The sequence below is a fragment of the Notamacropus eugenii genome, chromosome 3 (genome assembly GCF_028372415.1).
Source record: "Notamacropus eugenii isolate mMacEug1 chromosome 3, mMacEug1.pri_v2, whole genome shotgun sequence".
Taxonomy (NCBI): Eukaryota; Metazoa; Chordata; class Mammalia; order Diprotodontia; family Macropodidae; genus Notamacropus; species Notamacropus eugenii.
This window is the reverse complement of record NC_092874.1, coordinates 275,813,551-275,840,950: the sequence shown is the minus strand read 5'-3', so window position 1 is coordinate 275,840,950 and position 27,400 is coordinate 275,813,551. Positions and strand designations below refer to the sequence as shown.

The 27,400-nt window shown below is 37.6% G+C and overlaps 1 protein-coding gene across 4 annotated transcripts; it reads right to left on the bottom strand.

Moving 5' to 3' along the window:
* Nucleotides 1-443: 443 nt before the first annotated feature.
* NUDT4 (nudix hydrolase 4) lies at nucleotides 444-27,400 on the bottom strand. Of its 4 annotated transcripts, none has more exons than XM_072655573.1 (5): nucleotides 27,188-27,400; nucleotides 9,204-9,314; nucleotides 8,007-8,051; nucleotides 4,446-4,533; nucleotides 444-3,562 (listed from the first exon to the last, which is right to left on the bottom strand). In XM_072655573.1, exons 1-5 carry the CDS (start codon nucleotides 27,284-27,286, stop codon nucleotides 3,360-3,362), a joined length of 546 nt encoding a protein of 181 aa, XP_072511674.1. In that variant the 5' UTR covers nucleotides 27,287-27,400; the 3' UTR covers nucleotides 444-3,359. The 4 variants fall into 4 exon arrangements, with proteins under 4 accessions (XP_072511674.1, XP_072511675.1, XP_072511676.1 ...); XM_072655574.1 differs by having other exon boundaries at nucleotides 4,446-4,530; XM_072655575.1 differs by lacking the exon at nucleotides 27,188-27,400 and adding an exon at nucleotides 26,945-27,092 and having other exon boundaries at nucleotides 1,937-3,562; nucleotides 4,446-4,530.

Here is a 27,400-nt window from a genome sequence, read left to right as displayed (position 1 = left end):
GATGGGGAGATCCATTGGTTCTTCTTACTCATTTTGTGGATAAAGAAGATGAATGTCAGTGACACCATCTGCTACTGAGAGAGCTTGCCTTCAAACACTGTCTTTGCTTGGCCTTTTTACTCTCCTTCCCTCCAAGAACACCAAGTGTCAGGCCCCTTTCACTCTTAAAAATATACTAAAGTCTTTCTTAGTCTAACCTCAGGGCAAAGATACATTTACTGTATCTTTTTACTTATGTTAAAAGCAGACCCTCCCCTTCCATACAGCCATACCTGAATAAAAAAAAAAAGTTTTCAGTTATTTTCAGAATGAAACACTGATTAAGGGTAAATATGTTTTACAATCAATCAGAGCTATATGATTAGCCAAAAGACAACAAGCACAAAACAAGAACTGGCTGTAACTATAAAATTCTAAATTTTCAAGTAGCTCAGTCACACAACTTTTATTTAATTTTTATTCTGATATTTTATCTCAAATATAAAAAGTCAAAATTCTTACACCAATCTTCAAAAGAAAACCATGCAGAACAATTAAAAATGTTTACAGCCTTTTGTTTCCTTAGTTTGCTTCTTTATACTAGGTTTTGTCAACAGAACAGACTTCTCTTGAAAAACTCCACACTGTTAGGCCAACCCTGGTCCTGGTTCTTCTTGATGGCCAAGGCGACTGACTGCCTTAGTGGTCTCCAGCACTCCAAGTTCTAAAGTGTTAACAAGTATGGCACTTACCCAGCTGGGAAGCTTCAGCTGTGGTTTAGAGAAGGGGCAGAAAACAGCTTTCTCCTAACGTCAACAAATCACAATAACTAATGGTCTTGTTCTAGAGGTTACCTTTGTTTCTAAACCTAAGTAGGCATCCTGCCCACTCCAAGATAATTTAGGGCACAAGAAACCAGTCACTTGTGAACCTTTAAGCAAGACCCCAAGTAATAATGTACCAATGAGTAACTGGCCCACTATCTGATGACAGTTTAAAAAACAGGATTTACTTTAGGGAATGAGAGAACACTTGGCCACTTCACTGTAGCCCATCCCTATTTGGGCTGAAAGTGTCTTCAAGTCTCCTCTCAACACAGAATGCTATCTCTTCTTAGGGTTTTAAAAATGCAGTTCTGCTAGACCAGTCTGAACTATTTCTATTTAGCAAGAGCCAACCCTGTGGCAATACATTGTTTACTTTGAAATATGACAACTGTAAAATGTTCTGTTAAATTATACAAAGAGAAACATTAGGAATCAAAACTAATTAAAGGAATTTTGCGAGTTGCATAGACACTAAGATCTGTACACTGAACGGCTAAGGAATCCTGATATGGCACTACTAAGCCCAAATGTTCTGACCAAAAAAATTATACAACAAAATATTTATAGGCTAACAACTCTTATGAGTTGGTTAACATCAATACTGTACATTTTTACATTTTATCAAATACATAGTTTGAGTTACAAAATAAGATCATGCATTATTTACCTCTAAGAATACCATGTACAAGCTTTTTTTTTTTTTAAAATCCCCAGTGTTAGAATGTTAAGTGGGAGTAGTTTTATGTACAAAAATTGTATCCATAAAACAAAAATCCAGTTTCTTTTGGCAGTTTGTAATTCAAAGAAACTTCTCAATTGGCTAAGTTACTCTGAGAAATATCTAGTCCATGAGACTTTTCTAAGTTAATTTATGGGATAAAAGGGCTTGCCCAGAATGTTTTTTTTTTTAAGATGTTTAACTTCCTGTACAAGGAGAAACAACATTTCTCAATCAAGTTACATAATTCAGAATAGGAAATTCTCTAAATGTTCATTTTCTACTTTCTTCATTTCTTTTGGTTAGCAGTAATGTGTTTTCAAAACCTATTTTTGTGTGAGTTAGAACTTGTACTTAAGATTTGGTGTGTTTGAATGGCACAAGATCTCATTTCAAACTGTGGCACCAATAATTCCTAAAAGTGTAACAGCATTCAATTTTAATTTATAGCAGCATTTTACACAATTGTGTTTTAAAACTAGGTTAACGATTTGTGTACTGAATAACAAAGTGTTTAAATTACATGTACTTTTCCACTTTACACTCACTATATACCATTTAGAATATTTACAAATGTTTGTAGAAGAATGATTTTTAACCCCACATCTCTTCAAAATGCTAAAGATTTTTACACTTAAACCTCAGTTCTGACCTGATTAGGTAAGAGGTATTTGCATTTTAGATAAGATTCTTGGTTTTAGGTGTCTTAGAAGTTTTAAGAGTGAAAAGAATTTAAAAACCCCAATCACAATCTTTTTTTCCAAATGAAGAGATGCAAGTGTCCCACTCCTAAGTTTTCAGTGGGAGTGCAATTTGTGGGGTTTGCAGAACATTTAAAACAAGATGAGCTCCCCATCATAAACCTGGGCATTCTAAATTCTGTTGGCTATTGTTTGCCAGGAAAGGTAACGAACAGAGAGGCTCCCAGGGACTAAAAGGAATGGTAGAAACTGAATGAGAAAGGGTTTGAGCTTGATGCCAGTGTGCTGTTTGCAGCAGTGCAATAATGAAACCAACCAACTAAAAAGAGAGTCCATGATGAAAATGGTGAATTGGAGAAAGTAGGTTTTTTTCATTAAAAACAATAACTTATGCTTTTCCTAGGGCATTCTGCAGAAAGGGATGATAAATCAAAGGGAGGCTGGAGGTGAATCTTAATGCTGTTTTTTCATGAGCCTATTTTGTATTATTTCCAGGGTGTACATATTCTGAGGTGGCATCCTCAGCATTGGAAAAAACTCCTAAGTTTAAGTCTTAAGGAGGGAAAAGATACCACATGCAAAGGAAACAATACCCTGTAATAGAGAAATGATGTTTAATACACATCTGTTCTCTCTAAATTCCAAGAAATCATGGGGGCTGTAACGTATCTGAAACAAAGTGGCACTATAAACATTTTAATCTTTTGAAATGAGCTTTAAAAACTAAAAACCACTATAAAAGGCTTGCTTTCAATGGGTCAATACTTTAGGAAAGTACCTAATCATCTCTCCCCTTGACTTCCTTTGAAAAAAAAACAAAAAAAACTCCAGACAGCCACATCAGTTAAATTGGTGTGAAAACCAGAATGCAGAGCAGTCTGAAAAACAAAAATAAAAATGTATTTGGGGAAAGGGAGAGGGCACACAGTTAAGGCATCTTAAAAAAAAAATCCATATGGCTTTGGTTTACTGAAATATTTTTACACTGTTAAAGAAAAAGGGAAATATTTCAAAGCATCTGAAAAATATGAAAACTGCCTGAATACATAATATATGACAATTCAGACAGTTTAAACATGTGGATATCAAACACAGAGGCCTTCTTCTTGTGAAACTGTGTGGTTACCTAGATCTTTATCTTACAGAAGATGGCAGCCCCGAAGTCTGTGCAGAAGTTACATACAAAGAATTGTTGTCTGAAAGGGTGGGAACCATGGAATTTCCATTGGTTGGGGAGCAGCCCAACTTCAATTTTTCCAAATACTCAGCATGCACAGGCTTATGACACTGAAGAACTTTAATGGCATCTTCAACCTTGAACCATTCTCTCTTCCTTCCTGAGGGGAAAAAAAATTATCACAATAAAAAGTAAAAACCCATTTTTAAGGCAGCTTATTCCTTACCACTCTTAACCCCCATCAAGCATTAAACACATTATGAGTTCAATACCTTCTTAATGAGACTACAGGACTAATTCCTCAGAATTTAAACAAAATTATCAAATGCCAGGTAGATTTGAAGACTGTAAATGATTGCTAGACCAGGGAATAACTTCCAACCTATGATTTTGTCTGACAGTTAACTAACATAAAAACAGGAGTTTGTCATAATAAAATATTTAACTCTGGGTCATTTCATATCATGCAAAATACCTAAATGAAGGTGAAGTGAAGATGGCAAGAATACACCTGGCAGAGGCAGACGGCATGGTCCAAAGACACATCCGTTGGCAGAATGCTTAATTTGCTAAAACTGCAATATACTTTTACTGAGCATGATAGATAGAAAGATATTCCATGGCTTAAGTCAGAACGCCAGCTAACATTAAAATAATGTACAGTATTCCCTCAGTGATCAGCCAAACAGGGCATGTAAAGTCAACCTGCCCATTAAAACAAAAAGATTCTCCAATAAATATATGGATGAGTTTTGAGTCAGCCACATGCTAGGTGACATGACTAAAGCAGCTCCAAATATTAAATGACATGCATTTTGGGAATATAGATGTGAGAGATAAAGAACCAGAAAAAACTGAAAAAGCAGCTCAGATACATTCACTCACTACCTTTAATCCTCCCAAACTGTGTTTATGCATCATGAATTTAGTCAAACTAATGTCTGGAACTAGTTCTTGGCTATTATCAGTGTATAGTTAATTCTTATTTGCTTCTTCAGAAATCTTTTAAAAAGCTTATAAAACAGGATTTCAAAAACATTTACCTATGTTAACAGAATCCTCCCAGTCTTCCAATATTTCAGTGACAGTAAGAACATAAACATAAGTGCGATGCTTGCGGTCTTGATTCTGCTTGAGTATGAAAAAGATGACATTTTAATCTACAGGCTCATGCTTTAAGAATTAAACAATATCTACCAACAGTAATATCACAAAGAATTAAAGCATTAAAATTAAGTATATTCACATCTTTATCGACAGGTATATGTACTTTTTGATGGTCTTGATGAGAGAAATGTAAATGTTGGTATAAATCATCAGGAAACTGAAGCCTAAGGTCACATGAGCTGTCATAAGAAGCACAAGGCCAACGATCTTTCTACTAATGGACTTAATAATCCTTATAAGCCATTTACAGAGAATTTTACAGAAGTCACTGCTGTATCAAGGTAGAAAAAGACTAATGTATCAAAACTAAGTGGCAACTAGGCATATAAAAACCAAGAGTGGAGCCAACACTGGCTCACTGTGAACTTTCCCCAGGTGAAAAGAATGTATTACTGAGGGCATCTTTAGAACAAAAAGCATGTGAACAAAATGGAATATTACTGTACTGCGAAGAAATAAAGGGATGGATTCAGAAAACCCGGGGGCAATTGTATGGACTGATGCAATAAAGTCACACACTGAAACCCAAAGACAAACTTCAGCACTGATGAATGACAGATCCCATTTCCATGACTCCTGACTGAGGGGGTGGTGAATGGACTCAGGTTGAAGACAGACCTTGTTCTGCAGTTGGTCAAGGCAGGAATTTCTTTTTTTGCTTGACTACGCATATTTATTATGAGCATTTTGTCTTTCTTTTTAAACGTGGGAGGGATGGTTTGGGACAAGCTATCTTTAAGATGTATTTTTAACAGTTGCTGATAAGTTCTTCAGTGACATAAATCTGTGGGAAAACTGAAGTTGGGCTGCTCACTAACCAACAGAAATCAGTGAATTTTAGTTAACTAAGAAAATATGAAGGTCATCACCACAGCCACAGTTTCATCAAAAGAACTACTCTGATTCTTGTCCATGCACTGATTTGAAGCTTAGCGGGGTGTGCATGTGTGTCTCTGTTGGAGGGTAGAATGTGATGGGAAAGATGAATGGGTTAAAGGTAACATACAGACCTTTCCCCCTCAAACTGGGTTAAAATATTCCTTTTTACTTAGTAGTCAAGGCTAGGTGTTAATCTTGTCTACATCCTGCTCTGCTTCCTCATCACCATATGGGTAAGGGCTAAGGTTCTTGATCATGGCAATGAGTGCAAGTGATAGCCATCTGAGGACCCAGTGACAAATTCTTTGGCCACAAACTAATTATAACCTGTGTCAGTAAGAGCAAACCACAATAACAGAATCAGAGGTGCTCAGTATATGAAGGGTACAAGAAAACTTCATTGTGGGACAACTTAGAGGTTCTAAAATTTGTTAAAATGGTGTTTTGTCTACAGTAACTTTCGGTGAAAGGAGATATGGAATTATTTTTATTTAGCATAGATAAAGTCTATTTATAATAATTTACCAAAGGTAGGTGCCATTGATTAAGTACCAAAGTAACTGAATCTAAGTCAGCTCAATGGAGAATCTATAATGCTAAAAGACAACAAAGTCTCCAAACAAAATTACTAATACTGACCAAAATCACTAAACCAAAGCTGTTAGATGACGCTGTAACACTATTCTGAATGGAAGACACAAGTCTCAACGTATAACAAAAAGAAGCAAAGTCAACTTCCAATGTTTACCAGAAGATGGAGCTATTTCATTATTCAAGTATCAGTCTCAGGATAGAAACTAAGGGGCAGTTATTTAAACCCTTATGAACAAATGAAAAGGTTCTCACAGAAAAGAATGCTATTTTCACGTTAATCTAGAATGGAGGCTGTTCTCTTAGGACTGTGAAATGTTTTCCATGTTCTGAGATCCCATTGTAATTCTAGAGCAGTGGCCAAAATTAATGTTCTAAAATAAAGTTATAAGACATGTATTGTGTGCTACAAGAGGGAATTAAGAGTTTTATCTGAAAAGATGTCAGAAAAGCAGTATTAAATGCCAGATGGATTCATTCTGAGGTGTAGAACAGTTGGGGAAGGCTTGATGAAAAATTTGGAGCTGAGTCTCAAAAGATGAATGAGATATAATTAGCTGGGGAGAGGGAGGTACTTAAGTAGGGGAGTAGAGCTCTGTGAAGACCCCCAAGTTCAGGTCTAATGATGGAGTCTATGTCTCATAAAACAGTCTTCCCAAATGACAGCAGGAACCTGACTGGTTTTTCTGCTGCACAGGAAAATGGTCAGTCATGAAACCTGGCACACGAACAGTAGAGTAGGTCCTTTGGGCCAAATAACTGAATGGTAAAGAGAACACTTTTAAAAGTACAAAAGTTTGAAGAGCTTTTGCGAAAGGGCTAACTAGAGAGCTAGGAACAACATGAACAGCTTTTAATAAACTATTTTAATTGTTAAGATTATGACAAACCCATTCCTATTGACATAAGGGTATAACTTTATTCAGGCAACCAAGGACTTATTTTCAATTTTGTCCAGAAAATTTTATAGATCAATATTTAAATAAAGTAATAAAACTTCCAATTAAACAACTATGAAAAACAATTACAAAAGAAGAGTTCCTGTCCATGAAGTTCCTTGCGTGCTTGAGTTTAAACTACCAATATTAAAAAGACAAATTATGCAGGAATTATTTTAGTGTCTCTTGTCTCTAGGCTGGTTCCCCTGTGGCCCCCATTCCTCTTGCCTGTAAGCTTCCTGCTGCCTTTTTGGGCAGTTCTTTTAGTTTCTCATTGGATTTCTCAACCAGAATTCAGTCTGGTGTGAATTTCAGATTTTTGATGGAGTAGATTTGCAGGAGCTAAACTGTCTGCCTCCATTCAGGTAGCCATCTTCACCAGAAAATATCAAAGAACATGTTTCTAACAAGGATTGTAGCTACAGGTCCTTCTTCCTCCATTTATATTTTTGGCAACCTGGTCTTCCAGAGTTGGTGTGGCTACAGTCAACTTGGAATCTCTTGTCACCTTAGTTGGCTGATGCTGAGAAAGAGATATGGTATATTTGCTCTGTCCCTCCTTGAAGCTGTTCTGGCTTGACTAGGACCTGCCAGTGTCTATAACTTTGTTGGCATAGCCATCAAGAACCCAGTCTCACCTTGATGAAACACTTTCAGAAGGTCAACTCTATCAAAATGGAGCTTAACAATTTTTGGTGACAAAAATCACTTTCTGGTTCTGAAGACATATAGCTTCTTCTAGCTATGAGTATGCCTTTGCCAATGCTGTCTGTGAGCCAATGTGAATTTTCAAAACCCGCAAGGGTTGTAGCTGGTGTACAGCACTCCCTCTCTCCAGGTCCTTGATATGTTTATATGTAGTACTTTGGAAAGAACCTCAAGCTTCAAACTGGAAACAATCTATTCAAAGATGGCCATGTGGCAGCCTCTTGGCTACTGGGCTTGAAGGAAGCCCTCATTTGTGCCTGCTAGGAAAACAGCAATTTAAACAACATTCAGCAGCTCAACAGTGGTATTTTTAGAACTCACCTCAAATATCCCCAGAAGTCTGCCTAATTTTCCTCTGACACCAGCCTATAAGTAAATAATAATAATAAGCTTCTTCAAAATATCACAACTTTGTTATCAAAATTTTTTCACTTTAGTATTTTATAACTTTGTTTCCTCCTGAAATGTTTTAGTTAATATACTGAACGTGAAATGATTTTAACGAAGGCCATTATCAGTTCTCTGGGAAAGTGAAATGTCAAACATACTATGTAATTCACAATGTAAATATTATGAAATGAAATAGGCTCAAGTATCCCTTCACTTATGATGTATTCTGAGATACTCTGCATTCAGCATTTCACCAGGCTTTGCATAACGAATCTAATAAACACGCCTAAATCAGGTGGTAGTGACTAAACATGGCTGTTACTTGTTTCCTTTTAAAAAACCAATGATTTCGTTCATTCATACACATTTATTAAGTGTTTGCTACATTTTGGAGTTACTAGCTTTGATTCACTTGCAAATCAACTTGTTAGCACCATTCAAGGAAAAGTCTAAAATCATATCCTCTGACTCAACAGGACTATCTAAACAATTCTCCCCATAGGAAATCTCTCTGTAGCCTGGACAACTGCAGCATTCCCCTTCCTTAGATGTGACATCACAGAATCCTATTCCTGATAGTATCAAACAGGCTGGGTTTTTTGGCTGTAGCCTATAGTGTTATCTACACCCATTCTCTAAGTTCTTTACCCTCCTGGGAATTGCTGCAAACTCAGAACTTATTCTCAACTATGACTAGAATTCTCTCTACATGTCTTAATATTCATGCCATTCATTACTTCCCCAGAAAATGCTGTTTAGAGTTTGTCACGCTGTGCCTCTCCAGATCTTTCAGCATTTCTGTAATTTCAGTTCAACTTGTTACGCAGTCACACTCTGTATGGGTATGCCAAATGAGGCTGACTGCTTATAGAACTCTTAGGGAATTTATATTTTTCAAACACTTTTTAAAGGCTTACTGTAAAAGTATTTCCCACACCAACAACGAGATATAGGCAAAGGTGACTATTATCCTCTTTCCCCAGGGGCCTGAGTGTGACTTGTCCCCCATCATGACGACTAGAATTCAAACCTCAACCTGCTCTCTTAACCCGACCTTTTCTGGAGGAACAGAAATACGTCCCCATAAAAAAAGGCATTTGAGGCTACCAGGTCCATCCATGGTCTCACCTCCTCATACACTTCTCTTACTGCAGCTCCACCTGGCTCTTCCTCGGGCTCCATTCCTCCACCAGGAACAATCCATTGATCTGGATACCGACTGCTACTCACTAATAGCACCTGATAGAACATAAAATAAAGTTTTAGTTAAAACTTTCTGTGTCAACAAAACGAATCAACCACAAAGAATGTTTAAGCAGTTCTCATTACGCCAAAAAAATTACATAATAGGAAGAATTCCCTTTACTTTGAGAAGAACTGGGAATCTAGTTCAACAAAGATGTATGGTCTCCACACTAAAATTTTAAAAAAAGTCACACCTGGCTTTTTTCTTTTTAAAGCACTAAAAGTATCTTTTATGTTTTATTCAAGGTAATTCTTCATCACCTCTATACCTCTGGGGTATCATGATTCCCATTTTATAGATTAGGAAAGCTTAACATTCAATAAGTTAAGGGACTTACCAGCCAGAATTAACATACAAAAAAGTTTCTTGCCTAGTTCAGGATACTACCATATTATAGTTTTGCCAAACTGTGCTTCTTATATACCTCTATCTCTTACCTCCAAGTCTCTGGACTAGTTGTACTGCCCGCCCCCTGCCAATGCCTAAAACAAATTCCCTTCTACATTCTTGTTACACAGAACTTTCCTCCTTTGCAGTTTCCTTAAATCTTTACTCATTCCCTAAACCAGTGGTAGTGTAGTATTCCTAACTTGCAGGAATCTCCCTTATGCTTTTGACCTACAAACAAGGAAAAATCAGAGCCAAATGTTTGAAAGAGGTCAATTCTGCATGGTTTCCAACTTTTTAGTTCATGACCAGTAAGGTTAAGAGTAAACTGCCATTTCTATAAGGTTTTACCATTTAATCATCAGATTTTATTTTACAAATAAAGAAAAGAGGATTACAGGCTTAGTCATGAATGCCTCCCCCTGCCTTCCCATCCCAAGAGGTCCTCTTAGGGTTAGTGTCATCTTAGGGTCAGCTGTGAATGGAGAGGAAGGTGTTTTTTTAAGAGGACCAAAGACTTGCTCAGGAATGAGTTTCAATGCCTCTTCCACAGTTTAGGGACAAGACAGGCCAGGATGCAGTAGATGATCTTGTATATCTGACCAAGCTCTAACTGTTCCACAGAGCCTGCTGCCTGTCACCAATGGAATAAATTATTCTCATCCACCCATTCCACTGGGGAAAGTCTTCACATCCTCCTAACTCATGGCTGGTTGCCCTCAGCCTGGTTTAGCCCATCTGACAGTGTGTCCACTGCATACTACAGCTTCCTGGAGCCAAAGTGAGAGTTGGGTGCAGATGGACACCAAAGGTGGACGAGCAGCCCCCACACCAGAGGTGCTAGTGCTCCCTGAAAAATCCATACCACCTCTCAGCTACACTGAGGTACAATTAATATGGAAACTGCTAACATGGGAAAAGGGGTAGGGAAGGGGGGGGGGAGGAAAGGTTATGAACCTGGGTGATTAGAAAGATGGAAGCATTTACAATGAAACTAATATCCTACATGGACTATAATAACTATTAATACCATTTGACTTCTTTCTGCTCTCCTTCCTCCAAGAAAATGCCTGGGCAGTATAAGAACATAAAGGTGGTAAGGATCTGTTTGAAATGAGACTTACTGCTACAACCTACTAGAAATTACTGCAAAAAAAAAAAGGAAAAAAAAAGGCTAAACTTTTGACAGTTATTTTTAAGTTTCCCTTTATACAAGGGGCAGTTCAGCTCAGTTATGCCATAAGTGACCGCAGTTCTTCCAGAATTCTGTATCACCCTGGCATTTGAGGTGCTGATTCGTGCAGGCACAGGCAGCAGCCCTATTCCTAGAATGCACTCCTTCCTCACCTGACTTCAAGCTCAGGTTTACCACCCTGGTAAAAGCAACTTCTTATGTTCTTTTCCCTTGTATTCCCAAGGTGATCACCAACAGCTGCAGCAATAGCACCCACAGCCTTTGGCCCTAAGCCAGAACGTGGGGCAAGATACACCAGATAAGTTAGAAGCAGACCACTCTGACACATGCTCCAGAATGTGCCCAGCTGTTAAGACACTGAAAGAGTCTTTAATTACCAAATAAGAGTATGATACAATGGAAGGAATGATGGATTTCTACCCAAGTCTTCTGATTCCAAGCCTTTGATCTCACAGTTACAACCTGTGCTGACTCTGGGGTAGGTAAGTGAGGATGTTTCCTTATCTGGAAAGGAGTGATTATTTAAAAGCTTCTGTGAGCTCAACTTTCAAAAACACCCCCCACCTAGATTCTCCTGGTGAACAGTCAGGTAACCATTGAATAAATTCCAATTAATATCTGAATCTGCCCAGTGAGATCTTTGAGGTGACTAATGATGTCCTACTTCAGTTCATTTTCATAATTTTATTTCAAGAGCAAAGAACTCAGAAGTTTTTACTTCTGACTCAACTGTGTAGTTAAGTAAAGTATGTCCGTAAGTTTCTAATGTATTTCTGAAAGTTACACCTGTTGGGAAGGCATGTTTTTATACTTCCTTTTCTGAGTTTTAAAATGTTTGGTCCCTTTTTGCAAGGGCTTGGTACATTTTAAAGAAATGTGATTCAGCCATCTCACCAACCAACTTAAGAGTCATATGGAAGATAAGATCTGGATACTAGCGTAACATATGGGTTATCTTCTAATTCTCACTCATATGATCAGTCCACCTCTTTTTGTACATGTACTTTTATCTTTTATGCCTCTTGAAATTAACTTATACCTCTTCAAATTTCATAATATGCTAAAACAAACCTACTTTTATCCACCATGACCTGTCTGCTTTATTTTGCAGTTAACTTCACTAAATGTGTAAAAGTGAAGGTATCTATGATTTGTACCTATTTAGCATAGGTGCAAATTTTAGCTTTTGTGGCAGTGATCCCAGCTTGAAAACTCCCTAAATGCAATCTAGCTTGCTAGCTAAATCTATTTCAAAGTACCTGTTTCAAAGATATGTGTACTGATGAATTAATTCAGTAGGTTACTCTCAGCCAACTTCAACTCATAATCTGGGGAATTCCTCCATCCCCCTGTTGGTACCTGAACAGACTGGCCATTTAAAAACCCCTTCAATCACAGTTTGTGTTATGGCATCTGTCCTACAGCAGCTTTTCAGAGCATAATGGCATGAATGTCATCTGACTAATGTCATCAACAGGATCTTCAAGAGAGAATCATCTATAAGCAATTCTATTTGAATTTTCCCAGGACATCCTGTATGCTGAATAATTGTATTTAAGTAAATATGTTACCAGCATTTGCTCGGTACTGAACAGACAAAATAGTTTTGTTCAACGATCCTCTATCTTAATCTTGTTAGCATAAAGATGGAGATATCTTGATGAAGTTCCTTTAGACAACTTCTTCAAAGTAAAATGCTTTTTTGCAATAAAACTAAACAAAGACAAGCACACCACAGGTAGTGTCTGCTTTATAAAATAGTTGGCAAAAACCAGTTTTCTTCATGTTTTCATCAAGGATACTCACAAATGTAAATACAGACCATTTTCAAAGACTTAATAGAGATAAAGGTAATAGATATATAATTCAGTAGTTGCTAATGCTTTCTGAACCACCTTTCTGTTCAATAACGAGCACTTCTCTTTTCTATTCTTTTCAAATTTTTCCCCTCTTGTGACAGATTTCAGAAAAAAAGCATTACCTAAGTATCCTTAAGATTGCCTTGCTTCAAGTATAAATTTCTTTTAAATTTGTTAGAACCAGCCCTTCTTCTACACTTTCTAAAGTGCTGTGCATTAGGTAGAGGTGACAGAATCCTAATCTGGTGGTTTCATTGTTATTAATAAAACTAGAGTCTTGACAATCTGTTCTATTTTCAAATCTATTTGCAATCCTTCATGTCATCTATAAATCACAGAATAACCTGATTAACTAGGAATAAAGCCACGCTTTCTGCTGCTTCCTTTTACATTTTATTGATTTAATACTTTTCCAAGTCTTTCATCCTCTTCTCTTCTAACACTGTGTAAATGAGTTCACTCAGTTCTAAACATGTCTGTCCCTAACTATCAGGAGCTTTTTGCCAGATAAGAAATAACCCCTTAACTCATTTAAAAGAAGTTCAAAGAAATGTTAATGTCTTTACTTCCCTTACTTTTATCTATTTTCCATTTTTTCTGAGTCAGCTTATTTAAATGGGTCAAGTTGACCCTCAGTAATTACATTCTCTTCTTGTCCCTATCCTTGATGCTGATTTGGACCTTTGCTAACAAGGTGATGACCCAACTGTACAATTTTGTGGTTGCTGCTTTCTTGAGTTGTTTTTCAGTTGTATGATCCCATTTGGAGTTCTTGGCAAAGATACTGAAGTGGTTCACCATTTTCTCCTCCAGCTCATTTTACAGATGAGGAAACTGAAGCAAACGGGGTTAATTAAGTGATGTGTTCAGGATTCTAGGTGTCTGAGGCCAGATCTGACTCTAGACCTGTCACTTTATCCACTGAGCCACCAAGCTGCCCAGCTGTCTACATCTGATCCTAAATGGCTTCTGTGGGTAGCTAAGTCATTTCTTAGCTGCTAAGACAGTCAATTTCATGTCCTGTTTTCTGATGTTTGGTGCTACCAGGTTTCAGAGTAGTTTATACAACAACTCCTTCTGATGTCTTAATACCAAACCAATGTATTTCACTGTCTTCTCTCAACTGTGACCATCTATGTTTGCCCTACTTATCATCTAAGTATGTGGTATAATTTCTATGTTCTTAACAGCATCTCTCACACCTGGCCCTTTCTACTCACACAGCAGCCTGACTGGTCCCTCTCCACTCCAGGTCACCCTACATCCTGAAGCATGGATCACAGATCTCCCCTTAATTAGCTCTAGTAACTCCCTAATACTCTAGGATCAACATCAACTTTTGTTTGGTTTTTATAACCCTTTCCTAACCTATAATTCCAGCATCATTTTACTATCATCTAGTTAAACTGGCCTTCTCTCTGCTCCTCCCATCTCCGATGCCCCTATACTAGTTGCTTCTCCCCCATGCTTGGAATGCTCTCCCCCTCACCTTTCACTTCACAGAATCCCCCTCCCTCTTCCTTCAAAGCAAAGCTCAAGTAGGAAACCTGTGAAGATCCCCTGACTGGCTCCACCCTGTCTCAGACTATCCTGACTGAACTATTTTGTTTAGTCTGTATATACTTATATAAGTAAGTACTAGGGTGGTATAGCAGATAGGAAGAGTGCCAACCACCTTCCTAAGCTGTAACCTGGTGTTTTAAGAGCTGGGTGACCCTTGTCAAGTTGCCTCACTTTCCTCATCTATCAAATAAGCTGGGGAAGGAAATGGCAAACTGATCCTGTATCTTTGCCCATAAAATCCCAGAAGGTTAAGCACTACTGAAATGAGTGAACATCAAATATAAGTAATAAGTTATAAAATAAATATGAGAAATAAGTACTTCTGTCCATTATGCAAGTAAGGAAATTTTCATTTGTGTCCCTAGCACCTACTACAAAGTAAATACCTGTCGATTCTTTACAATGTATCAGTTTGGGGAACTGAATTTTAGGAATGAAATTCGAAAAAGTACAACCAGTATGCTATGAAAACTGAGCCACAGATCTTCAAAAATGGGATGAAGGAAACAGAGAAATGAAGATTTGAGTAGAATGGGCAGCACTTAGTTAACAAGATGACTGACTTCATATACCTGAAGGGTGGGCTTTCAGGTGGAGATATTAAATTGTGTCACAAAGAAAACTAAAAAACAATGGGTATAATTTGCCAAGAGGAAATTTTCCAGAATGGCTGCTTTACTGACATGATGGTCAATCACTTCTCTGAATGCTGTAGAGGGGATTTCCACTCAAGCACATTATTCTCAAGTCCCTCAAATGTTGCACTTCTATGACTGAAGCAGTAACCTGTGCTCTCTACTTACTCATCATACCTGCCCTGCCTTGTTAGAACCTCTAATTGAGTCCTGAGACAAAACAAATAGCTACGTCACCAGTTCGAATTTTCAACTCTGACCAAATGATGGTTTGCTCCCCAGGACAAAATATAGGGTAAAGCATCAGGTTTAACTGATTTCATTCATATAAAAGATGTCTAAAGACACCCTAGGGTAGGCCATCAAAGTGGACATCTTATTATTTTATTTGCTCTTTCACTGAACTATTTCCTGTTCCCCCCCCAATAAAAAAAACCGCACCCCTATATGTACAGGAAAGAATTTGAATTCTTGAATTCCCTGTAGTTGTAGGGACTGGCATTTTAAACATGTACCGCGCAAGAACCAAGACTTTAAGGTATTAGTGTAAATAAGAGTTGATCCTAGCTTTTAGAAGATGTAAAACTAAAGATGAATGCAATGTTCACTTGTGATTCCACACTTGGTTAAACAACTGATAAAATCTAATAGAAAAATGGTTAACATTTTTCACTGAAACCTTCAGCTTTTTTTCTGCTTTTTCCAAAAACAAAATCTATCAAGTTTAAATGACTATTTTCTTCCAATTTACTAATGTCCTTTAAGACCCTTTAAGAATCTGGGCTACAGTCGCCATCTATATGGCATAAACAAACACTCATTTAGAAACTATTCACATTAAAACCCCATAGTTATACTCCTCTGTTTAGTGGTGTCAGGTATGGTTCTATTACTTTAATCCCAACAGGCAAACTTCTACAATCTTAGGACAAAAACTGACCTCCAGGTAAACAAGCACAGAAAAAAACAAGGACTAAACAGTAGTATCTTTCCAGATTAGGAAAAAGAATCCTGAGATGGAGAAAGCCTTACCGTCCCCTTTTGGAACAATGTGTTAATCTCATAAAAATTCACTTCATTTTCTGAATAAAATGTTTTAAACCTTGGTTATGTACGACCCTCCTTTATCAGATATCTTGAGGGAGTTTATATTTTATTATTCAACCAGAGCCAAACTGCTCAGTGCAGAGAAGATATCTGATAAATGTTCAAAGTGGTTTCAGGTTTATCTTACCTCTCTCCAACTAGATATTTCAATGCTTTGAAGCAAGTGTTTTTTTTTTTTTACTAGATTTAGCACAGAAATAATGCTACTAAAATACTAATTGAGCAAAAAGTCCATCCTCAGAAGAGCATACATACTAGACCTGTTTGCTTCCAGCCTCTTAGAGAACTAGCTCTATTATTAATCATCTCTCCTAACTGGCTCCTTTCCCCTAACCTACAAATTTGTTGATGCTAAACAAAAACAGAAAACTTCACATGACTTCTGCTGAGCCTTCAAAGTATTCTTTTCTGCTCCTCCTCACAATTACATTTCCCTGCTTCCATTTTATTACCCGGTATTGCCACATTTGTTCTCCAGTCTCTACTAAAATGTTCCAGGATCACTTTGTTCTTCAGCACCCACTATGTGCCAGCTTTCTTCTCCCAAGCATTCCATGACACTGATGAGTGGGCCCTCCCTCTTTCCAAATGTTCTTCATTCTCTTTTCTGACCTTAATGCACGGGTGACACCCCCACAATTCTGTTCAAACCTTATACCCTGGCCATAGTGCTAAAATCCCTAGACTGTATATTTAGAACCAAAATTTATCAGCAGTTGGGTTTTCTGCTAAGTTTTCAGATATAAGGTAACTGTATCATTATGGTTCTGTGATATTCGCAGATATCCTAAAATCAAAGGGCATTCAAATATTAAGATAATGTGAACTATCAAATTTCTTTTAATATAGAAAATTGTACTTTCAAGACACTGACAAACTTTAGGAGTCTTTTTTTGTTTTACAGGATCACAGTTGGAAGGGCCTTCACAGGACATCCATCTAGTCTAACCATTTGATTTTACAGTTGAGGAAACTTGAGGCCCAGGGGGTAAAGTAGCTTGTTTAACCTCTTTAGAGGATTATCCAAACTAGGCACAGATTCATCCAGAGATTGATAGTGAAAAAGGCAAACTACAACCTATAATATACAGGATATCTGTACTTTGTGGTGTTTAAAGTTTTAATGCGGGCAGAGTGGCTAACAGACAAAGACTTGTATGCTAGCGCTGCTTTTAAAGATATTGCCTAGTTCCTTCTGGGGCAGCTAGGTGGCATCAAAGCACATAAAGTACCAGCCTTTGAGTTAGAAGGCTCATGTTCCTGAGTTCAAACCTGGCCTCAGACGCTTCCTAGCTGTATGGCAAGTCACTTATCCCTGTTTGCTTCAGTTTCCTCATCTGTCAAATGAGCTAGAGAAGCTCCAGTTTCTCCAGTGGCAAACCAATCCAGGATCTTTGTCATGAAAATCCCAAATGGGGTCACAAAGAGTTGGACACAATTAAAAAAGCAACTGAACAAAGTTCTATTACCAGAATATATTATATACTGAATTTGAAATATTCATAGTAAAGCAAAACAGCTTTAAAAAAAAAAAACCAAACCTTTTCCTAAAAGCTATTATACAGGCTACTAGCCTTTTTTCTTTACTAAAAAAGTAGGAAAGAGAAGGGAGGGAAGGAATTTATTTGGAGGCAGCATGATACAGTGGAAATATCCCTGAATTTGGAGTCAGAGAACCTAGGTTCAAATCATAGCTCTAACAATTGCTACCTATATGACCTCATACAAGCAACTCTACCTTCCCTAGGCCTCAGTTTTCTCATCTGCAAAATTAAAAGGCTAACTATATAGTCTGTGAGGTTCCTTCCAACTCTGATCCTAAGAAGGAAAGAAAAAAAGAAAAGTTCCTAGAGTCTGGCAGTGTGTTGAAAGGATAATTTTCTATATTTAAAAAAATTTGATAATGTAAACATTAAGTTCTCATTATCTTAATATCTGAATACCACCTTGATTTTATATCTGCAAATACCACAGAACTGTATAGTTACTTTATATCTGAAAACTATATGCAGAAAACCCAACTGCTGTTCAACTTAGGTTCTAAAAATAAAGTTTATGGATATTAGCATTATACAGTAAGATCATTTTGGCCTATATTAAAGTAAAGCATATCTATATTCAAATTTGATATCAAAATTACAATGTGGATGGAGAATTATAATTCATAGTGTTTCCTCAATCAGCAGAATGAGAAGGTATCCTGCTTAACAAGGGAATCGATATTAATCAATTAGGGAAATAGCCTATTTTCACTGCTTTATCAATTCTTCCTTCCCCCAATTCTCCTATCCTAGAAATCCCCAAGTCTATTTTATTTTCTCTGTAGATGGTAGCTTTTCAAGGAATGTTGAATACTTTTTTATGCCCAAACTGACTCATGGTGCAGTTCTTAAAAGACAAAAGCAAAAAATTCAAATCATTGATCCATTGGACTTCTAAAGGGTCCTTTCCAAAATTTCTAAACATCCAGAGGTGGTCACTGTATACAAGCAAAATAATTTCAACTTAAATGGGCTAAAAATTTGTAACCTACTTAGTTTTAAAACGAATGAATATTCAAAGTTCCAGCTCATAGAATTTCTGAAATCACTTTAAGTCTGTGATTAAGTTCTCACAGTTACCACATAAGAGCTCCCCCATCTAAAGTGCTTTAATGTTTACAAAATTTTTTTCATAAGAACCCTGAAGTAGCAATACTATCCCCATTTTAGCTTGAGTACAAAGAGACTTAGGGGCTACAGCTATCCAGTCACAAACGTAGAAAAAGAATCTAGATACTCCACCACCAAATGTAGCGCTACTAACCCAGGATCCTTTATAGGTGTAAGAGACCTTAAAAATTCAAGCTTCTGGCCAGATGGATGAATCCCACTCTATAACAATCTTCAGCATCTGTTTACTTTTTGTTTGAATTTCAGTACCTTACAAAACTGTTTATGGAAAAAAAACAGCACCAGAACTAAACACAGATCACCTCTTCACCCCAATTTTCTAGAAGAAAAACTGAGCAGTGGATATGAAATTGAGTCTCCATTTGTAATATTTCACAAGGCCAAATGAAATAATATCCAACAATCATTTCCTTATTCATCTTTTTCTTCATCTGTACACAACACTAGAAAATACTTTCCTTTTAGAAAGACACTGTACCAGACTTTAAAGTCATGGTTGTAAAAGGGTGTGCTAAAGCAATTTCAGCTAGCTTAGCGATAACTGCACACACTAACCGTCACGTGCATGACTCTCCTGTAATGAATATGCCGCAATTCTTCGCAGGATGATAATAAGTGTGCCATGAGCAAAAGAAAAAGGGGAAAAAAAGCAAGATAATCACTGCCTGAACTGGCATCCATTAAATAAACAGTACAAGAACCAGAGGTAAGCCTCTAGCAAGTTGGGCAGATTTTCTGTGACAGAGGAAAATATAAGAATTGCACAAAATGAAGCCACAGGGACAGGACGGATCCATGAAAAGGAATACTCATTGACTGCATCATAAATCCACTGAAGTACTAAATCACACTAGGACTTTTAAGGGCCATAAGACTGGACTAGCACACTTATTAAAGAGAAATCAAGCACAAAACAAAGCCAAAGGATTTTCAAATCTGATCACACAACAGTTATGGCAAATGTTACTTCTGGTCAAGATATCAATTTTAGCATAAGTCAATTATTTGTGGTTAAAAAAATCTGGTCGTAATTTAATTAGCAAGTTGTGTTCATTTTATTAAATTATTAGCAAGAGTTTCTTAGGTCAAACTTAACATTTTAAGTAATTTGCCTACCCACATAAAACAGTTTTAGATGCAAATGTATTCTTGCCACACTTAAGAATTTTAATAGACTAATAGAGCACTGGATTCTGCCATTTTTCAGAAAATAACTAGGATGGTCTTCCTGTGCATTTTTATAAATGCATACATACAACTTGAGGATTTATTTGCCCTCTCCCCTTCTTTCTTCCCCACTTCAAAACTGTTACATGGCTTTTAAGAAATAAATTCTGTGACCTGAGATATTAGGAAGTACGTCAAGATATTCCAAAATCAGCTACATGTAGCAAGTCACAGAGAGACCCATATCTCTATATCTATGTATATTAGAAGACCTATAAAAAAATACTCGTCTAAGAGTTCAAAAACAATCTGGGTTTAGTCAGCTATTTACTACTACTAATAAGTCATTCTGAGCTCATTCTTATCTGTAAATTGGTGATGACTTACCTGCCTTCTTCGCAAGGTTTCTGGAATAAATAAAAATATTAAAAGGCCTTGAAAACTATTAAAATGACACAGAAGTTATTTTGAGATTGTTAATTCCTCATCTAGGAAAGTGATATATAACAAGAAAAGTCAATAACTATGAAGTTTTAGAGACAAAATAAGAGTAAAATTGTATTCCAGTAACTGAATATAATTATGGAAAACCGTCAAACAGAACACTTGCTTTTAATCTGCCCCACGGTATTGTTTCACTGTAAAAATTAAATCCAATTTTCTGGATTTTTCTATTCATTTCCAGTGTCCCTGGAGAGACAAACCTGATAATTTTACTAGTTTATTTACTTATAAAACAACCATTAATGGCTAGTTTTTTGGTTACTAGTTTTTATACTTGATCAAAACAATTACTTTTAAAGTAAGGGGCAGATATTCAGGTTTGAGGTAATCAAAATCTGTTTTTACCATAGAGTGCTGATATAAAATGTCAAATGGCTACAATAGTAGGTTCATCTTTGCCTTTCTAAAGGCCAAACCAGTCATAAAACATGCCAGGATCACTCAAATCTACAGTTGACAGCCTAATCCTACACAAACTCTCAGTTCTACAACTATTCAAGCCAATTGAAACACTGAATTATTTATTGTAGATACAGCATTAATTTTGGTACTCCAAATTTCTGTCTTTCTACAAGAGTTCCAATTGATTTTAGAGAATCAAGTATCTAGGACAGCTATTGGTTGAACAGTTGCTACACTGTTTCTTAAATGACCTTTCTGAACAATGGATGAACAAAGTGATGATTTTTATCAGCAGTGAAAGTTCAGAGAACAGACATTCCCAACTTCAATAGAAACTTTTTTATTAAGTAAAACTCGCTAAATCAGAGATTAAAGAAAGCAAAACTATAATGGTTTAAGAAAGAAAACATTTCTTATTTGTTTGAGTCTAAGTCCCCCTTTTTAACCATGAGAATGTTTTTCTATCCCGTCCCCCAATGCATACAATTAGGCACATAGGACATGAAAGATGACTATGTGAAAACAAGAGAAAGCACTAAGTATTGCACTTGGGAAACCATGGCTATGAATTATATAAAGAGAAACCAGTCCAACTTAAACATTGTGTTCTAAAGGCTAAAAGACTATTTTTAAAAAAAACCCTCAGAAATGAAAATGCCACTAAATCCATATAATTCAAAGGAAAAGGCAATTTCAGGTTAGCAACATATCTTACGATTACATGAAAATAAGCCATAATATATGTTGTTCTCAGGCCACTCCAGGAAGCAACGAGGTAAAATGGAAAAGAGCTCCGATTATTTCTCTTGGAGGGGAAGAGGGGGACAAAGAGAAAGAAGAAAAAAAAAATCATTGAACTAGGTGGTGCCTGTTTTTTTCATTTGTGCGTAAGCTATGAAAGATAAGTGTGTATGGAAGCACTTAGCACACTATATAAAGAAGGTAGTCTATCTCAGGTGCATGCACTCCATCGTCTGAAACCAGAGGTAGATTTCTTCTCATACATGCATATTTACATGTTAGTAGTGGTTTGACAAAGAAGCCTTGAGAACACTAAACAGCTCCACTGCAATGGTCTGACTCCATTTTAGCTCTTGTGGGATTCCCATCCACACACGGCACAGGAGGTGCACAAAGACACACATTTTTGACATTGTGTTGATGTTTTACTTGACTAAACTTATTGATTACAAGATTTTAAGTAGGGAAATGATGAAAGAAGCTACTGAAACTTTTTTAAATACACAGAAAAGAAATTCAGAAGGAAGCACAATTTTCAAAGTATGCATGTATGTATGTATCTATCCAATTGATTATACTTAAAAAAGCAAGCAGCATGAAATGCAGTATGAAAATATGAGTATGAAAGAGATCCAATGTGTCATGTACAATCTTCTTTATGTTCAGCTCTGTGTGGAGATGCTCTTTTAAAATGGCACTAAGTACCAAGCAGTCTATTGTTAGCCACTCCATAATATCCTTTAAGAGGTCTAGATTTCAGTTTTAAGAACTGTGGTTCCAAATGAGCTGTCTTCCCTTTTATTTTCCTTGAAAAGATGAAAAATTGTTTGCTTTCTAAATGTTCAGGTTGCCTCCAGATCCAAGAGTACACTTGTCAAGCAGCAGTGGCAAGAGCTCGGACATTTCAGGCACCTGGGACAGGGTCACTTCACTCCTGTGGTGTGGCCTTTGGCTCTTTGCTTACAAAATACGAGGACTGGACTATGCAAGTGTGTCCTCCCATGAGCCTTGTCCAGAGGCAGGATAAGACAATGTATGCTAGCGTCACAAAGATCCAGGTTCAAACCCTTCCAAAGACATTACCCAAAGCTGTGCACACATTAATGAATCTCTCTCTGAGCCTCAAATCTAACTGGAGGGATCAATTATCAGGAGCACCAACCTGGCTGGATTGCTTGAGGATCAAAGGAGAATGTTGGGAAAAGTGTTGTATAAATGTCAAACATCATGCAACACTTAGCTTGAATTTTAACCAAGAAAGGAAACTAGTTACAAAAATTAGGCCATTAAAGACTATTACAAGTTACACAAGTCTTCTATTTAAAAAATACTTGATATTAAAAACAGGAATGTGATATATATATAACCAGTCAAAATGTCATTGCACTTACAGAGAATTAATATTCTATATCATACTACAGTAAAATAGTAAGACTTTGCTGGTTTGCAACTTTCAATCTGGGAAATGATGATGGAAATTGATCTAAGGTTGCTCCCCAACACCATTTTAAGCTAGTTCACTTAAGAGTCAAGGATTTGAGAACATTCAAAAATGTTTTCTCCCATAAAACATGAAGGAATTTTCTCCCATAAAATACCCAACTTCATTCTTTTAATTGGAATTTTCTTGAAGTATACCCCACACACTTTTAAAAATAGTATAAATTAACACAATTTATCATTTTACTGTTCACTCCAAGTCAACAGCTTTAATGCTCTCAAGACTTATTGAGTTATACGGGACTTTTTATGCATGTGGAATGGATCAGCACTAGATTTTATACCTGCTTTTTTATAGTTTATACTTCCCTCAGGTGCTTTTCTAACCAATTTTTTTTCACATCTAGATAACCCCAAACTACCAGAATTATATAAAGTACAATCTGGCCAATCAAATACAAGCACTATAATGTGAGACTTTCTTAAGTCTACTTTTCAGGCTTCCTTTGCTTAATTTTTGGCTATATCCTGGGTAAGTGAAATCTTATGAATAAGGCTAAGATTCACTTCAATAACTTTTGCTCTAATGACATCTATGAAATGTTAATAGGAACTGGTGATGAAAGACAAAATCAAATTCCATGTCCTAATGAAAACTATTTGCATTATTACTGTCTTGTGGTATGGGAGTCAGTCTGGGTTATTTGCTAGAAGTTCTGCTAGTTTTCAAATCAAACTGGGCAGAGAGACACCAATGACTATGTCAATTATTAGAGAACCAGTCTAGATAATGAGAGCTGTCATTTATTTATCCATAAAGGGATGAATTTTTAGGTTAATGCTCAAAGACTAAGTTTGGGAAATGATTTATTTGGTATCGGGTGAGGGAGCGCCTCTAGTTATAAACGCAAGGGTGGATCCTTATGGTTTCAATTGACATAGCAGATCACAAAATAATTTAGAGGTTAACCATCTTTCTATTCCCCACAGGATTAGTTCCAATAATTTAACTTTTATGTATAAATCAGGATAGTATAAGCAAAGACTCTTTGGAAATTTTTAGCATGACAGGGGAAAAAAATGAACGGAACAAGTAGTAGGCACCTACTCTGAAATCAGCAGGGAGCCGGGTGCCTATAACTGAGGGGAAAGTATGGAACCTCATAAGCAAAGGTGTAGTAAAACAAACAAACAAACAAATCCATTAAGATTAACATTAAATATAAGAATGTTGCATGGTAGAGATAACCCAAAGTAGTTTTGTTTTGGTTTTCTGAGAATTACAGAATTCACCAAAACGAATGTGTAACTGGGGCTTTCTCAGATCTCAGTAAGCTAAGTCATTATGACCCAAAATTCCCTATCTTCTACATGTTGTTCACTCATGTCTGATTTTTCATGACTCCATTTAGAGTTTTCTTGGCAAAGTGACTTTAGTGATTTGCTAATTCTTCTCCAGTTCATCTGACAGATGAGGAAACTGAGGCAGACATGATTCCATGACTTGCCCAGGGTGGTCATATAGCCAATTTCTGAGGCCAAATCCAAACTCACAAAGTTGAGTCTGTCAGATAACTCTATCTACTGTGCCACCTAGCTGCTTCAGCTGCCTCATCTTCTACATATAAAAGGTCAACTGCATACTTACTCTCTCCCTGCTCCCAGTTCCAAGAAAAATAACCAAAAAAAGTATGTGCTCTGTATAGCAACCAAGTCTTCCTGGGCAGGTGGTACCACCTGCTGGCTGGCACTGAGAACTGATTCCCTGTCCAACACCTGCCCCCTCCCCCCCCAACCCAAGTTTCTTCCCTTGTTTACAACTGTTAGTTCTACCTAGAGAGACTTCTCACAAAGAACTTCAGGGAAGTTCTTTCTATGGGCCAAACAAGCAAGCATAACCAGTCATCTCCCAACTAGTATTACTAGCTCACAGTTACAGAGCCCTCAAAACAATAAAATTGGAGAATTAGTTTAATTACCAATAGTGCAACACATTGTGAGTACTGTAGATTTTCACGGTTCAAAGCAGACACCTACTATACTCCTCTTTGAACAGGGAAACATTCTGTAAACAGAAATCTAGACAAATGATAAATTGACTTTTGGAGTAAATGGGGGACACTTCCTGTGCCTGATTATGTATTTTACATTAGGGGAGGTTATAGGAGAGATGTTTTTAAAAAGTTATGGATGTGCGAATAAAGATAGAGAAACTGCATTTATCCTCCATCTTATAGCTATCTTTCTCTACCTCTACCCACATCCCCTGTCCCACAGAACTGCATAAAGTCAGACTCCTTATAAGGTGTCCTTGGACATCTTATACAGTCCCCAACAAGGTTCGGGATTTTTTCCACTTGCCAATTAACTACACCGTTTCATCAAGTTGTTGGAGATTGAGAATGTCCTTAAGTGTGTAAAACTGTACTGCAATGTCAGTTTGGATGGCAAGGATGAGATCTTACCTGTAAGTAGTAACACCTCACAGAGATTACAGAACTCCTCTACAACTACCTAGCACACAAGAAAGAAGTACGAAATTGGCAAAAACCTTAGAATGTCTGAAATAGATATTACTTTAAATGAGCCCACCCAGTGGGACCTCACCTCAGAACCTACTACCCTTATTTTATACACAATACCAACAAACTGGTTACCTGGTCTGCAAGTCTACCATACATTAGAAACTGAGCCTCCGTACCAAGTTGTCCCCCCACCCCCTCATCCCAACTGTTTCTGTTTGTAGATAGAGCCTAACTAAGAACTTTGACAGCACCAAGAAATGCTGATCCCTGACAATGAAGGAAATGACATAAAAGAACTCAAAAAAGCTGAAGCATCTTGGGCCTCTGACTATTGACATAATGAGCCTAATTCAACTGATTCTGCAGGTGCATGTATATATATATATATATATATATATATATATATATATATATATCATACATAGGTTTAAAACGTTTGCTGCTTCAGGATAAGCCTCATTTATCTGTAAAACTCATTTATGGGGCTGAATAAAAGGCTACTCATTACAATTTTTACTTTTTTCTAAATAAGCACTTTTCCTGCCAGCAATACTTTAAATGAATTAGACCTCATAAAAAAACATCTACAATGTAAACATTTTATGAAGATTTTAAAATTTTAATTGTAACAATTTTAACGACATGAGGATCTATCTTCTAAAAATTGCACTGAGATTCAATTCTAAAGCTCTCTTTCCAACTAAAAGGTATAGTTACCATCTCATTTTTTTTTACCAGACACTATGAAAAGCAGAAATCTTTACTTTCATCCCACTACTTTCTAATTTTTGTACATGGGATTACAGAAATTTCTATCATTCTAAATTTTATAAAATTCTAGTGGTTTGAACAGGCGAAAAACTTACTTTTTCTTTTTCTAGTCATCAAATTGATTATTTTATCTCTAGAATCCTTTAGCACAGCTTGTGGTTTTGTAATTTCCCAAAGAAGCTAACACCGAGAACCCTATTCTTCCTGAAATGGATAATCAAACTCTCAAGTATTTCTGAAAATAAACTCCCTAAATTCTCAGGTGTTTCTGAAATGAAACAAAGTAGCACGCCGACTAAAGTATCACGGTAGAGTTACATAGTTACTATAGAGCGAGGGCAACAGAGTACCATAACCGCGCACTTTTGGAATGACACCTCGTGGCACTCCGGAGGAAAAGGCTCAAAAACACCCAAACCTTTCCAACCCTCAGCACCCAGGGGCTGGTGGATGTCTAAAACCCAGGCGTTCTCCCTCCCACCAGAGCGGCGGCCCGGGTGAGACCTCGCCAGCAGTCCAAACACTCGCGCTCCCCTCCCCCGACCTCTATCGATTACTCCCGCGGCGCTCCCCCCCCCCCCCAACTAATGGTCGTTATCCAAGGGGGGCAGGCAGTAAGCTACGTTCGTCCAAATTGAAATCGACAATTACTAACAAGAGCAGCCCCCGCCCAGCTCATCGCGGGGTCTCCGGAGCAGAGGACGGGGCATCTCGGGGCGGGGGAGACAAAGGACGCGGGGCCCGCGGAGGAGGCTTCGCACGGGGGTGGGACGCTGCGCCCCCGAGCCCCGGGAGGGTCGGCGGGGGGCGGGGCGGGCCTCCCTAACGGGTCCCTTTGTTCCCTCCCCCCCTCCCCGTGCACGAGGCCCGGGCCGCCAGGCAAGGGGGGCGCACCCACCTCGTCCTCCTGCTCGCTGCGGAAGCACAGGCAGGCCGCCCGCTTCTTGAAGCCCTCGCGGTCGTAGGTCCTCGTCTGGTTCGGCTTAAACTTCATCATAGAGGCGGATGGCTCCTCCCGCTCCTCCCGCCGGGGCTCGGCCGCCGCCAACCCGTCCGAGGGCGCGGGGAAGGATGCAAGGGAAGGAAGGAGAGGGGGAGGGAGGGAGGAAGG